The 15667-nt window shown below is 44.4% G+C and overlaps 1 protein-coding gene across 1 annotated transcript in view; it reads right to left on the bottom strand.

Annotated features, from left to right (window-relative positions):
• The window catches only part of PNPLA2 (patatin like domain 2, triacylglycerol lipase), a 103475-nt gene extending 89794 nt beyond the window's left edge, over positions 1-13681 (bottom strand). The window contains exon 1 of the mRNA XM_085644878.1: positions 12880-13681. Within this exon, the coding sequence (XP_085501004.1) occupies positions 12880-13066 (187 nt within the window). The 5' untranslated portion in view covers positions 13067-13681. The remainder of the gene's footprint in view (positions 1-12879) is intronic.
• Between the last annotated feature and the right edge of the window lie 1986 nt (positions 13682-15667).

The raw sequence follows: 15667 nt of genomic DNA, 5'->3' as shown, positions 1-15667 counted from the left end.
TAAACGTGAATGTTTGTTAACAAAGGTCCCTATTTGAAGATGCCCATTTAATTCTGTACTAGAGCAGCCAATCACAGTACTCCAACACCAGTCTGCACTGAAGAGGATCAGTACACCAGGCTTTGAATGTAGAGGCAAAATTTAAAGTAATCTGTACCCGCATTCCCCCCAGTCTTACTTGGCAGCACCACAGTAGTTCGTATTATGCCAAAATGTAATTAAATTATGCAGCCATAGCTCACCAGTTTTTAGGTCGAGCCTGGGCAGCGCATGCGCTGCTCTGCGAGCCATGCTGTATTGAAGAATGGCATAGAAGCTCCACCCATTTCCCGCCCATCTTTTCAATTGGCTCTTGTTAATGTGCTTGCACACTTGTTGCTTTTTATTTGTGAATAAGCTTAATAGTCCTTCCTTGGTACCTCCGTGTCTGCATTTGTAACCTCCCATAACAACTGGACTTTTTACTTGTGTTGTTACACGGTCTGCTTTATGAGTCAGTGAGCACTATTTTCTTTAATGATCTTCCCCCATTCCACCCGCAACATTGCAGCACACCGCCCGCTTTTATATTATTAGTAATGTATTTATTTTTTAAATTACAGTGCGGTCCACTTTAACTATAATGGCCACCCGTATCTAATTTACGGAGCAGTACGATTTCATTTTAGCGTCCGCACTTATTTAATTTACAGCATGGGGCGCTTTCACTTTAGAGGCTGTATTTAGTTAACTGCAAAAACAACAGTTGATGGACAGAATGCAGAACAATGTCATACATTCACCCCAGTACAGAGATCTGGGCCTAAATCCATCGTTTTTTTGCTCACCATGCCATTCCAGTTTGAACTCAGCCATATGCAAATCAGTCTTGACCCTGGAAACAAGCATCCTAGGACCGGTTTCGGCGTTTCACCCCTCTTCAGCCAGGATAGCTTGATTCCAGTGGCATGAAGAGCACGGGACTCACGTCTGAGCATACCCGTTTTTAGGTCTCGCGAGCCAAAGGCTCGAAGAGACATTTTATATGTGGGCTTCTCAAAGTGCTGCCGTGGCCTAAAGCTACAGTGCACGTGAACGTGCACGCGCGCAGCGCCATGTGTCTTTCCTCCGTAGCGATCGTAATCACGATCACTTTCACTTTCGCGGGCTCCTCTGTTGCTGACATTCCCCCCTCCCTTCTCGCCCAGCCCTTCTTGTTTGCCATGGCGCCTGGTTCACCGGACTCCATGCACACATGTTTAAAATGCAGGGTTCCCTGCCCCATTATGGCCTGTCTCTAGTGTGTGTGTGTGTGTGTGTGTGTGTAATTTACTATCCCGTGACTGATTCTTGGCGTCCTACTGCACAGCTCCCTGTCCCTTTACGTCCTCTAATCGAAAGAGCCTGGAGAATGGCGGCCCTTTGCTTGTTGACATTTGCGGTCATGCTGAAAATTGTCCATTGTGTGACATTTAAGAAGGCCAATGCGGGCACTTCTCTGTGTGTTATAATCCGCAGACATTGCATCCGGTAATTGCCCACAGAAGATTATGTGGTAACATTTTACGTAAAGGGTCACAACTGTTGGACATGATGTGTGGCCCGCGCCGTCTGCCACACCGAACACTCGCCCCTGTTTCCGCCTATGGAGGCGGACCTGGAAGCGGTAGGTAGCCGGACTATTCTTGCAGCACGGAAGTGTGATGAGTGAGGCTGGGCGTGGCACAGCAACAGTGGCAGTGCCTGCCAGACCGTCTCACAGCCAGTCTCGGAGAAAGGACTGGAGTGGTGAGCACAGCCTGGGCACGCAAGGAGCGGTGCCAATCCCCTGAGTCTCGGAAGAAGGACGGGAGCGGTGCCAGCAGCCCGGGCACGCAAGGAGCGGTGCCAGCAGCCCGGGCACGCAAGGAGCGGTGCCAATCCTGTGGCGAGTCATTCTGTGCCGGGGGCTAGCGACCGTTTCCAGACATAGAGGCATGGCATCGTATCACAGCTAACTGAGAGCGGAGCTCCTTAGAGACGACATTGCATTATCCTGGATTTACTTTCATAGTCCCCTACCCTCCCTTTGCACTTCCTGCCCCATTTCACTAGATAGCTGATCTCTGCTCTCTGTTTCTTTCACACTGTCACGGTTCTTGCGCTCACGATTTCCTCAGACAGTGGCTGACCTGTAGCTCAAACAAAAGTTAAGTGCTGAGAATCAAGACGTCAGTTCCGGGAGTTACAGGTGCTGTCGGGCAGTAGCAGGATTCACTTGCACAAAGCGTCTTCCTGTAAAAACACTGACTGCACAATAACGTCAGGCTCACAGGTGAGACGAGATGCACTACGAGCGATCGAAACCATAATTCCCAAAGCTGAGAGTGGTGTGAGTCTCCTCGACATACACTTCCTAGTGTTTGCAGACACGAGCTCTCAGAGGAGACGTGAGATCATTCTTTTCTCTCACTCCTTAATTCTGAGCTTCCACAGTTGTGTGCCGAGGGGCACAGGCGTTCCTACGACACATGAGGGATGTCAGCCCTGCTTCCCCAAAACCGGACACGATTATTGCTGGCATAAATTCGTTATTTTCTGCTTGATATAGTACAAATAATGTAGTTACCCTCAATTGGATTTGCACACAATCCTTGGGCCCTATCTATGGAATGAAGACAGTGTGAGTGCTTCTGAGCAACTTATGGCTGTGGGCATAAACAGAGAGGCTAACTCAGATTATATCTGAAAAAGATTTCAGAGGTGCTATCTCTCACTGTGAATTAATACGCTATTGGCATTGTAAATGACAATGCCTTTTATTTATGTTTTAAAAACGAAAACAAAAGTAAAAGGCATTGTTATTTATAATGTCAATAGCTCAGAATCACGTAAATGCGAGACCTATTGCATTGTAAATGCTTGTTGCATTTGTCACCCTGAGTGGTACAGGTATGCCCAGACGTGGGTTCCCGTGCTCTCCATGCCACTGGAATCAAGCTATCCTGGCTGAAGAGGGGTGAAACCCCGAAACCGGTCCTAGGATGCTTGTTTCCAGTCCAGGGAGGACCTGGCTTGGCAGTTCGGGCTGGACTGTTCCCATGAGGCACAGGGTCAAGACCGATTTGCATATGGCTGGGTTCAAACTGGAATGGCATGGTGAGCAAAAAAACGATGAATTTAGGCCAAGATCTCTGTACTGGGGTGAATGTATGACATTGTTCTGCATTCTGTCTATCAACTGGTTTTTTTTGTATTTATTTAACAGCGTGGGCCACACTACAGAACCTATTGAAATGAATAAAAAAATAATTAAAAAAAATCACCTTGGGTGCAAGCACCCCATACACGCTTTCACTTTAATGTTTGCCATGATCTTTCTTTAGACGCTGCTCACTGTAACCTGAATGGTTGTACCACGGTACACCACATGCAATTACTTCGCATGCCTTTGCCACACATTTTTTTAGCGTGCATGTTTTTACAGGGATTATGCATTTAAAACGCATGCCAGTACCACGCTTTAATTTTTTTAAAAAAAACAATGTATTTGTGGTGGTAGACCCCCCCACAACTTACCTTAAATGCGTGGTATTGGCATGCGTTGTAAATGCATAATCACGATAAAAACGTGCGCGCTAAAAAAATGAGTGGTAAATGCACAACGAGGTGAAAACTTCGTTGTAAAGTCTGTTTCCCACCTGAATACGCATGCAGCGTCTAAAGAAAGAGGCGCAGCCAACATTAAAGTGGTCTTGCATTTGCGAGAGTTTGAGCTATTGGTATTAAAAATAACAATGCCTTTTATATATGTGTTGCTTTTAAAAACACAAATAAAAGGCATTGTCATCCAATAGCTTAAACGATTGCAAATGCGAGACCTATTGCATTGAAAATGCTTGTTTTTAATGATACCAGCACTGGAAATTCGGGGGAGATTGCATTGGATCCCAGTTCTGGCAGCTATTTCCGGGACAGATCTGGGATTCGGCCGACACAGGAAAATATGCGGAGTTTGTCCTGGTGTCATTTTCCGACAACCGGACAGAATACAAGGGGACTCTCTTATTTTCACTTTCAGCCGGTCTCAAAACAAAGGCTTAATTTAAATGGGCATGAGCCCTTCTTTTGTTCAAGTATCATCTTGGCTGGTAGTTATGTGGAGCATAACTTCTAGATGCCCATGAAAGGAAACAAAGCCACACAGCTTATGACTTCACAAGTACTTCAGAGAAACTATGACACAGAGGCCTACTTTGTTCAGCCACCTATGTAAAAGATCTGCATGCACTGTAAGAATGAAAGATTTATCTGAGCATATGAGTAGTTACACAAATAATTATTTAAATGGCGCCTGCTAATTTTTTTTGTATTTAATTCTTTTATAGCACTAATCATCCCAGTGAAGGGTGTCAGAGCACTTTACATCACATACAGAAATGTTACATAGGATAATGAAGGTAATAAGGTGTTGGACTGAGAAACAGAGAACATGAGGTGACACTGCTGCCTATGTTTCTGTACTCACCTCGGTGCACGAGCAACCTTGGCCGATGCCCAGTGGAGCTGTCATATGCAGCTATAGATTAGTCTGGCCCTGGTTTCACCCCCTCGTCCGTCACCTACCCAGCCTGTCATCTGACATTGTTTTCCTCGTTTCAACGTTGTGTTTCCTTCCCTCTCCCTCCTCCTCTCTCCGGGATTCTTTGATTTAATTGATGTAACTATGTAACCTGTAACTCGCTGATCCTCATGTAAAGCACTCCAATACCTCCGGGTCTAGCCAGCACTATATAAAACTTCTCAAATAAAAATAAAAAAATATGAAGGAGCAACAAGCTAGTGGTCCAGCCTGATGCTGTTCAATTTCATCTCAGCACTTTATAGTGAAGTTAACACTGTCACATCTGCACTTAACATCTTAGTATTAGGAGCGGTAATTTATGGTTAGAACTAGCTAGCCATGTTAGAATAAAGGGAATATGAGCAGACACTGCTGCACACGTAAGGATAAGTGGGCCGGAACTCCATCTTGGCAGAGTATGATCTTTTCTCTGCATTGAATACACGTATTTTAGCACAGAGACCTCTGGGTGGCATAAACACCAGGTAGTCTTATGGTTGACAGCGCCAGTCCCTCATGATTGTTTACTTTATATGAGCAATGCATATGGGCAGGTTAAAACCAATTCTCTGTATGGTTGCAGGGGAAACCAGGAGGATGTTCAACAGTAGAAATGAAATGTAGAAAACTAGTATATGATCCTTGGTTTAACCCCTCCCTGGTTTTTATGCTAAAGTTTGTTTATCACGAGCTTCTCAATAATGTAATCCATAATTTTTATTTTCGTCATTTTTATGAATGTTTTTAATTATTGAATTATGTGGTGTACAGCTATGGTTCTAATTGACTGAAATAAATATATCTATCTATCAAAGGTGTAAGACTCATATCATCCATAATTGTAGACCTTCTATGTTTGGAGTGAATGGTCGTGAGAAACACACGGTCATGATATAAAATGGTACACAGTTATTGGGGCTGTCTGTACTAACAAGACGTTATTAATTCCCAAAGGAACCCTTCGACGCAAGCTTAGAATAAAAAAGAGAAACAAAAACCAGTAAGGATCTTATGCAGTGCTTACCAAACTTTATATAACCAACCCCACTTTATACTAAGACAAATGTTTACGACCCACCTAGCTTAAATGGACATGAGGCAAACACATTTTTAATGTAACAAGCATCATATCGTTGTGCACTCTCATTTACAGAAAGCACACTTTCCATTTAAGTGGTCGCTAAATTTACACATACAGTTTTATAAATAAAACAATATGACACACACGATAATGTATGGAAATTGGGTTTCAGTGAATATTTATCATTTGTGCATCACAAAGTAAAGTGCCTTGATCTGTTCTGATCCTACTAAAATATTTGTTTGTATCACACAGAAATACAAAAAAAAATGTGGTTCATTTTGCTCTCTTATCTGCTGAATGTGTACAGTTCATTTACAGCAGTTTACATTTCATTGTGTGTTAGGAAAAAAATTACATCCTCCAGCTTTCCTTTCACACTGCATGTACCCCACCAGGATTGTCATAAAATTCACTTCACTTTTCTTTATCTGACTGCAAAGTATGAAGTGTTTGTAAACCCCAGCCCCCTGTTAAAAATAAGTTCCAGAAGCCTGACATGTGACCTCTTTCTTTGCAGCACAGCAAATGTGACACATAAACACAGAATTTAAAGTCACCTTTATTTATTGCCTGGACTTTGGTTATCCATCGAAAACAGCTTCCTCCTACAGTCTGGGAAACACTGATCTAATCCTATGACTTACAGTTTGCGGGCAGCTCCTTAATGCAGATAAACAGATCACTGTGCTGTATCAGAAGGATTGCAACCCATGAACTGGAAGCAAGAGGACCTTCTCAGTGTCGAAAACAGTAGACCACTCATCTATCTAACATAAAATACAAATATGTGATCTGCATGTTACATTATGTACTTTGCAGCCAAAACTGTGGCTGGACAAAACTCTCACAGAACTGTACTAACCACCATAGTTTTTTTTTCACAGCTATTTTAATCCCCTCAAAATTGCTGGCCACAAAAAGATCTCTGCAGCAGGTATCTTAACCCTGTAAGAGATTTTAAAATGCAGCCTCTTCGTGACCAATTAAGTAAACTAGAACAGATTGAATGTCCCATTTCTCCCTGTTGGCAATTTCATTGAATACAATTTTGGTTTGTAAATGTCTAAGGTCTGTCAGACTCGGATTTTCAAGCTCCACTAATCATGACCCCACCCCTTTTTCTCCGCCACACCTTGATCCCCAATTTATGGGTTCGTGGAGTAAATGTTTTCCAATTACAGCACTGATTGCTATGCCCTTGATGCCATCAGATGGCCTAGCAATACTGCCACAAAGTGAATTGTCCTAAGTGGCACCATTAAACCTTCTCATCTAGTGGGGAATGCAGATGGTCTTGCGGAATACACCAGTGTGTTTCATCTGAAGGGGTGGATAAACCTGTGTACATTACAGGTCTCCATGTTCAACCTGACGGTAGCACCCATTTCTAGGGCTCCAATAATGGGTTGGATGATGGTTGTGGGCGCCCTGCCAAAAACACCATACAAAGCGTGTAGCTAAAAAGGCTAAAATAAAAAATACGGATATAAAAACAACAATGGATAGGTTATGTGATATAGCTTTCATGCAGTGCTCGGAAACCGAAAAGGTTCCTTAGCACTAGCATATAGAAAGAACACAATCCACCTAAAAGATCAATGTAAGAGCCAAAACGTTAAGTGTCATCCACCTACGCAGTACTAGAAGAGCTGGCACAGCATCTTCGTATATTTCACAGGAGCTACTTCTTGACTTGCCATTGGTGCTCTGCGTTTTTGGTCTTCTCCCATGTGTTTATGTAAAGAATGCTTGTCCCACAACAGCGATTGACAGGACCTTCCTGTTCCACTCATTTATAAATTCTCCAGCAAGACCAGGAGGAGGACAAAAGGACATGCTCTCATTCCGGGGGAGGTCTTTGCTTCAGGGAGCAGGTTCTGCCCCTTTATTGAGGCCAAGCTCAATAAAAGACATTACATCTGGATGTTCTATTGGGGGGAAAGAGGGCACACAGCTCATGTACAGACACCCTATCACGAGAGCATGGACCAAGAAAGCAGTACAAGAACTCTGCCACCTGCTGGATACCATTTCCGTGTTTAATTAATTTTTTTAAAGGGTGCATGCTGCTTATTGCTTGGAATATTTCCACCGTATGCCAGGGTGTGGGTAAATCTACATACATAATGAAAGAGAAAGATAGTTGCCTTCAGCCAATAGCTGATGCATGTGGGCTGATCAAAATTTTAACGATGCTTAAAACAACCAATTGTTGAGGTGGGGTTGGCTGACCTTTCTCTGTATAGATTTTAAATACTCTTGTGACACCACTGAATGACTCTCCACCAGACCTAAAAATACCTGCAACAGCAGGTTGGTAAAAATGTCACGAAAGTGAAGGACTCACACAATGGGTCACAGTACCACAGAATTGACAACAGACTGAACGCAGAGATGAGGATCCGAAAGGGCGCACAACAGTGGCACTAATCCTTACAGGCTTCCATCTTATGCGACCCATCTATTTAACAAGCACTGGTCCTGAGCCCCCATGAACGACCCCAACAATGGAGAATCCAGAATTAGGAGTACCTACTTCTGTAATGGATGAGCGAGTCTGGAAAACAGCCCCTTGCCAGATTGGAACAAGTCACAAGATGGGCAGCATTTTGGGTGGGAAGTGCACTGGGGCATCTGGCAAGTCTTGATGCACTTCATTAAAGACTGGCCCAAAACTTCTGTGCCACAAATCCAAAAATGCATAGCACCCAAGACAGTGGCGGCATCTTGCTAGGACTAGACCAGTCAAGTCGCCAAACGGTTTGGTAAATGCAGATGAAACTGTACTGGTTACACACACCAGTCTATCTCCCCCAGTACCCACACCGCCAAGAAGACTTGGCATTCTACTACCACCTTAGTGGGCTAGCCAGAGAAAGTTGCAGCTTTCTCTCGCCAGCCCACTGTTTTAGCGGGAGTTTTGTGACGCTAGCAAGATCTCATGATTATCCCCAGTCACATAACTGTATCACCTTTCATGCGACTACATAATGTTTCACATGGCTCTTTTACCGGTCCTGTGGCTGCATCACTGGTTTCGTTATATTGTCAAAACCTTGTAGATCAGCAGCCAATTGTGAAGGCTCAGCGCTCACCAGCCAGAAGTGAAAAGGGGGCACGATCCCAGCTTATTCATCTGCTCCGAAAGATACCATAATGCTGGCTACAAAGTACTGCTGGCTAAGAAGCCAGGACAAACTGAAGTGTCATAAATGCCATGGAACTACTTGGCATCTTTGAAAACACCCTGATGTACACCTCTGCGACAACCCACCAGACGTGCAGCGCCCATTAGGCTAAAAGGGATTCAGACCCCCTCCCCCCCCACGTTGTTCATAGCTCATAGCTTTAGCTGGTATGTTCACGGGTACTTGTCCCAGGTAAAAAGCTGAATCGGAGAAGACATTTAATTTTCTTTAAAAAGGACCAGTTTGGCGTCTTCTGCTGCTACAGAATGTTTTCTCAGGAAGGGGTGGAGATAACTGGTGATTCACAATATCCCAGGGTGCAGACCTCATTGGTAGGGGCTCTCACTTATTAGGGCAATGAGTTTGAGACTTTACTATTGTTTTAAAGGAGAGCTAATGATTGCCGATCAGCACTGGGATGAGAGAGACCATCTGCACTTAAAAGGTGATCCCTGCCCCCTCCCCATCTTGGCTGAGAATGACAAGTTGTATTGTAAGCAATTGCATTTATTATATATATAGCTCTTATTATCCATGAGGAGCGATAGCAAGCACTGTATTAACACAATAAATGGGACAATTTGTCTTCTTCTTAAATGGGTTTGCAGAAAAAGACAAACTGGCAGAAAATGGCAAATTATTTTGTATCCAATGGCATATAGATCGCTTATTACCCATGAGGAGCGTTAAGAAGCATTACATAAACCGGGATAACAAAGAGAAGGATTTTTTTGTTTTTAAATGGGTTTGCAGTGATGGTGTCCACCAGACAGTCCAGACTGTTCTACCAATAGCATCACATCTTCCATTCTGTTGGGCTGGAAGGGGCTCGTGGTTTTTCTGCTAAGAGCATAGAATAGAAGATGAGGTAAATATAGATGAGAGGTTCAACTGCAATTCAAATCATCACATCTAGTGTGTTTCTGCACAACATACCAATCAAAGGGTTAGGACTGCTTAGTTTGAGAAGCACATTTCAGTGCCTGTTTTATTAGGTAGAGGAACCTAAAGCTAAAGTGGATTATTCATCTGAAGATAGGGATAAACATCCAGTAGACATATAGGAGTTCCTGCACTGATACAAAATCATTTTTGCACATTCGGAAACAGTGAGACTGTCATAAACGGGTCCCATTTTCTTGTAGAGCTGAGCTGGAACACAGATACAGCTGACTCCCTGCATACATAGTGCTGCACTCCTGTCCAGCTAGAGCAAAGACCAAGCAGAGATGACGCAGATGTCATATACATACATTGTTGCGCTCATTCACAGGCACTTGATTTCTTGCACTGAACTAGAGCCGATTCCCTGGTATACATAGAGAGCCAGTTCGCAGGCCAAGTTGAGTCTATGATAGGAAATGAGAAGGAGGAAGAGATTGAGAGAGATGGTATTGATGGAACAAATTGTGGAACAAGATAGAGAGAAGAAGAGAGAATAGTGAAGAAGAAAAAAGTGAATGCCTGAGAGAACATGGAGGGAATAGAGAAGAAAGAAATTAAAGAAAAATGTGACCAAGACAGCAAAGAATAGAGGAGAGCGAAATGGGTGATGTCAGAGTGAGTGATGTGTGAACAAGCAGCCAGGCAAATTATACAGCACATTTGATCAATTCCTTTTGCTCTTTTCTTCACCAGAGGTCTGGCTGTCACCTTGTCAGTGGGTGATACAGTCTTGGCAGCGGATGCTGCAGGAATCAATCCCCAACATAACATTTTCAACACCAGCATCTTGACACCTGGGAATCTGGGTTTGAATCCAGATTGGAACTTGACTGAAAATCATGCAGTTCTGGCCAAATCACTTAATCTCGCTGTGCCTAAACTTTACATTTGTGAGATGCTAGTACAAATGTGTGTATATAATGTAAAGTGCTCCAGTGCTAACCACTTAGGTCTGTGCAATATAAAAAGAACAAATACCTGTTTTCACATTCGTGAACAGGTATTCCACTTATTGCGCTTGAGAATGCCCCTTGGTGACCCATTCTCATTTTGTGACAGGCAGATATAAGCCCCCTAATAAGTTTATTAATCCCAGTACATGCTCCACATAATTAATGTGATTCATATAAATCTACTTCTCTTTGTCTGTGGGAGCACATTAATGTGCTCACTGGGAGATCCTTCCAAACAAATCTTGTTCCTTTAAAATAATTCTGTATAATGTGGCTTATGTTGCTTTTAGTAAGAAAAGACACCTTTTCAAAAAGGCTTCAAATGTTTTTATTTCTGTGTGTCAGACATGAAGACTCGACACTGGACTCACTTGGTACCAATTTGCTGACATCTGATGCTCGCAGGTCTGGTGGGCACTCTTGAACTCCAGTGGTGTTATGTGTCTCAGGTGGAAGCAGGGAAATTCCAATAGATCTGGCCAGTGCTTAATTTGTAAAAAACATAAGTGCCGGGCCCTCGTCAGGAGGCCACTGCAGCTTACACCACCCATTGCCCCCACAAGTGCAGTCAGTACCAGTAACAACTATTAACCATCACACTCCTACAAATAAGACTATTCCAGGCCCCAAAAGCTATTAGATTGACTTGGGAGGCATGTATTAGTCATTTTAATGTATATTGAACTAATAAATAACTGTTGTTGTGCAAACAGGGCCACCATGTGGCAGGCTGTCATAAGTGCCGGGGCTACGCATTGGAAACCACTGGTTCAAATTAAGCACTAGATATGACTTTAAAGAAAAAGAAGGCATGTATAAATGCTGTAGACATGCGTTAGCACATGAAAGGCGAACTTGTTGGCTTTGCTAATCTGTGTTCTCATACTGGCTCTAAGGATGCCTCCGCCCTAATTGCGTGAAGTGGTAACCCAACTGCACTGGTTTGTTGAACTACTACCCCACCACCCCCCGAATTTTAAGTCAAGTTGCACCCCTGCAACCCACCATGCACCTCAAAACCCATACAATGCAGATTATTCAGCCATACGTCTCTAAAAACCCAAATACAAATCCCCAAAACCTCCTCAACTCTTCCGGGTATCCCATAAACATATTAAGTGCACTCTGATGCGCACCGCCAGACACTTATCACTGCCTCTCACAATATAAATAGCTAGTGCTAAATTTGAAGAAGATAGATAGATAGATAGATAGATAGATAGATAGAGTAGCAAAGATCTTCTGAGGCGCTCACGTTTGTAGCAACCCGAGGTTGGCTGTCTTGATTCCACCTCCTACCCATTTTTCCCACCTCTCAACACTTTGTCACTGTTTTAATATCTTTCTCTAACTCATTCCTTCTCCTTCTGCAGCCTTTCTATCTCTTATAACGAGACAGGGTCTGATGATGAAAAACAAGTCCATGTCCCACATCCCGCAACCACCAACACAAAATAAGTACAACTGGCACCCAAAAGTGCACTCTGTTGTGGTGAATGAAAACTCAGAAGAACAATTTCCAAGGTACTCGTGTCAGGAACTACGTTTTCTGTCTGTAACGTGGGGTTCTGGGAGTGCGACTAGGTCCATGAAGTATAATTAAAACAAGTAATAGTTACACCTGTTATTAACAGCGCTGAAATGTTAGAAGGGCGATGGGACAGCACTATATGCAAACGAGTCATTAATATTATGTAAGGCAGAGTTCGTGAAATACACCTACAACCATTAAGTACCACTCGACTAGATCACAGAACTGTTATTTAGAGTGCTTAGAACTGGCAGCAGTGCGGTGTGAAACACTATATGAAAAGTCACGATTATAGAATTTAGGGCTCATAGAGTGCGCACAGAACCATTAAGTTCTATTAAACCTACAAAAGTAACTGCTAATATTTACACTTAGAAATGGTTGAAGTGCATTGTGAAATTCTATATAAAATGTATTTACTATTTTATAGGTAGTAAAGTTCGTGTTGTGCACGCATCATCAGACTGAACAATAGTGACACCTGTTATATGGTTCCCCTAGGAAACCGCGCCTAGAAACTGCATTCATGCGTCATGTATAATAATGTTAAGTCAAGACAGAAAGTTAAAAGACACATTGAGTAAAGTTCGGCTTACCCAGGCAGGCTCCGCTGACGAGAGCGGTGGCAGTCAGTGCGCCGGCGGATGCCCCGTAGATGTTCTTGGCATTGCCCACCAGGAAGGGGGCATGCTCTTGCAGGCAGCTGGCTACCCCTATGTGGTAAATGCCCAGGAAGCCGCAGCCGGCGAAAGAAATGTTCCAGGTTGAGTCAAGCGGGAACATCTCCCCACACTCACAAACAGGGGGAGAATCGCAGTGTCGCTCTGTGAGGAGGACCCAGTCGGTGTGGCCGAAAACACAATTATTTATCGGGAAAGCAGGAAGCAAGTGTCAGCAGGACCAGGAAATGTCTGGTGTGCGCTGATCACAGGGTGGACAAACCTTCCAGGCTCGGCACCTGCAGGCTTGACTACGAATAAGCGGAGTGAAATCGACCAGTCTCTCAAATGAAAGAGATCAGCTGGTTTTGGGGAAAACGACCAGCTCCTCTTAAGACAGCAGTGGGTTTCTTGGCTCTGCGTTTCCTTTATGACTTCACGTGTTGAGGTAGCCTCATAAATGGCACTTGCTTCCACAGCTTTCCTGGTCCGCTCCGCTCGTGTACCGTCGGGTTCTCCCGCCCCTGCTCGATACGCTCGGATCAGGGAGTTTTATTGCTGAGAGAGATATTGAAATTCCTGCAGCACCCTGCCCTTTCCTTCCTCTTTCTCCGCCTCCTCGCCTGTGCTGTGGGTGTGATCAGGGGCGCTCTCCTGGGCTGGGTCAGCTGTTCTGTGAGGTGCAAGAGGCCCCCTTAACCCCAGCTACCTCAGACCCTTTACCCCCAATCCTTTCTCTGGGGCCGAAGGGGGAGATTGAGAGTTGATAAGCTCTTCGGCGGACCAATGACAGCGCTGCTTTGGACTACACCTCCAAACTGCGTCATAGGGCGGAGCCACGCAGGGCCGCAGGGAGCGTAGCTTGTCAACATCCTCCCGGGGAGAGAGAGCGGCAGCGGGCTGTGTGTCACTAACCAGAGGAGGGACAGCGCGCCGAGCCCACCCGGCGCTGACTCCCAACCCAGGGGACAGCGCGCCGAGCCCACCCGGCGCTGACTCCCAACCCAGCTCCCGATTACAGAATATTAGTAAAGGGTAGAACCTCACAGGCCTCTCTTTGTTGCTATGTTGTGGTGCGAAAATAATTCGAACTAGATGGACAGCTACCATAGAACTTGAGACCCACAGCTGTCACTCTCTAGATAGATCAGATAATGCACACATTTCATCACGAAACTACTTTAACTCGCCCACGTGAAAAATACTGTTGATAGCGCAACGAGGACAGAAGGAATTTGGGCAGGAAAAGTAGAAGTTTGCCGTTCGAGGCAGCAAACAAAACTTGGTAAGCCACCACGAGCCAATATCATATGTAGCAGGTCAATGCGCCTGCTGTAGAGTTGTGTGCATCCAGAAGTCGGCGAGTTTGGTTTATGGTTTTATTGTTAAATCTTTATTGATTGGATAAGCAAACCATTTACAATTTAAAACATGGCTAAATCGAACAATGAAATGACAGTAGTAAATGTTAAAAACTGTGGATTTAAAATTACTAAATATTAGGTGAACCATTATGGGCTAATAATGTTCTGCTGGAAGACATCGCTCTAGCTTTCCGATGGTCTGGACTCCGATTTGATTGTTGAGTCTGTTAACTCGACCGCCGTACTAAGATGGGAAGGGTTAAATGTGGATAGGGCTTCCAGTTGTTTTGACGCTTTATGGATGAATTTTGCAAGCCCAATATTTAGCTTGGTGTTGTCAGGGTTAAGAGCTGCCATTATTGCTTGGCCGCAAGATCGGACTCCCAACATGATACATTGTCCTCGCAGCAGTGTCCGTCTGGCTATGAGCAATGCAGGGCATGCACAGATGATGTGTTCCATTGTTTCTGAATGGTAACCACACAGCCTGCATTCAGTACTGCTACCTGGCCGGCGCCATTTGGGGAGGTTCTTCAGAAAGGGCCAGTCGCCCATCCTCAGTGCTAAAAACGTATTGTTCCAATAAAGTGCGTATGTGCTTGAAAGATAGAGTGGCTGAGCACCCACTTTGAAATTGGAGATCACTGCCCAGGCGTGTTTCCTCTTTGACAGTGTTGCCCTATCCAAGTGAAAGGACCACAATCTAACAGTTTTTTTAATAGCGGTCTTTAGCAACGGGTGGGAGGGGTTTGCTTCCCAGAGGTCTTTTGCTCCTAGTAACTGTACACTGCGGTCCAAGCGTTGCCGATGCTTATGACTGGTCTGGTTTTTCTGTATTTCCTGCCATAGTCGGGCCTCCAAGGAACCCTCCCAGGCTCGGTGCAGTCAATGACATAGTTTAATAAATGCGCCTGCCATAGCAGGTCCCTGGGCACACGGTCGAAGGCCGCTTTGAAGTAGACGAAACAGCAATGCAGCTGGATTTGTTGAGCTGTCACTTTCTCCATCAGAAGTGTTAGGGTTAATAGGTTGGTTGTAGTACTGGTGTTAGCCACAAAACTGGTGTGATTAAAAGGGAGTCGCGAAGTTATTTCGACCCAGGCCTGTAGCTCCTCCAATAGGATGTTTGCATAGTACTTAGATTCCACGTAGAGGAGTGCAACCATTCTGTAATTTTTTGGCTCGTTACTCTTCCCACTTTTGTGAATTGGGTGAATGATTGCACCTCGCCAAGATTCTGGTACCATGCTGTGTAGACTACAATGAAGAAATAAAGGGGTCAAGTATTCTGACCATAGGGTAGTGTCGGATTTGAACATGGCCTGGGGAAGGCAGTTCGGGCCTGGGGCTCCTTCAGCTCT

The sequence above is a fragment of the Triturus cristatus genome, chromosome 3_1 (assembly GCF_964204655.1).
Source record: "Triturus cristatus chromosome 3_1, aTriCri1.1, whole genome shotgun sequence".
Taxonomy (NCBI): domain Eukaryota; kingdom Metazoa; phylum Chordata; class Amphibia; order Caudata; family Salamandridae; genus Triturus; species Triturus cristatus.
The sequence above is the reverse complement of the archived record's forward strand: the minus strand, read 5'-3'. Positions and strand labels throughout refer to the sequence as shown.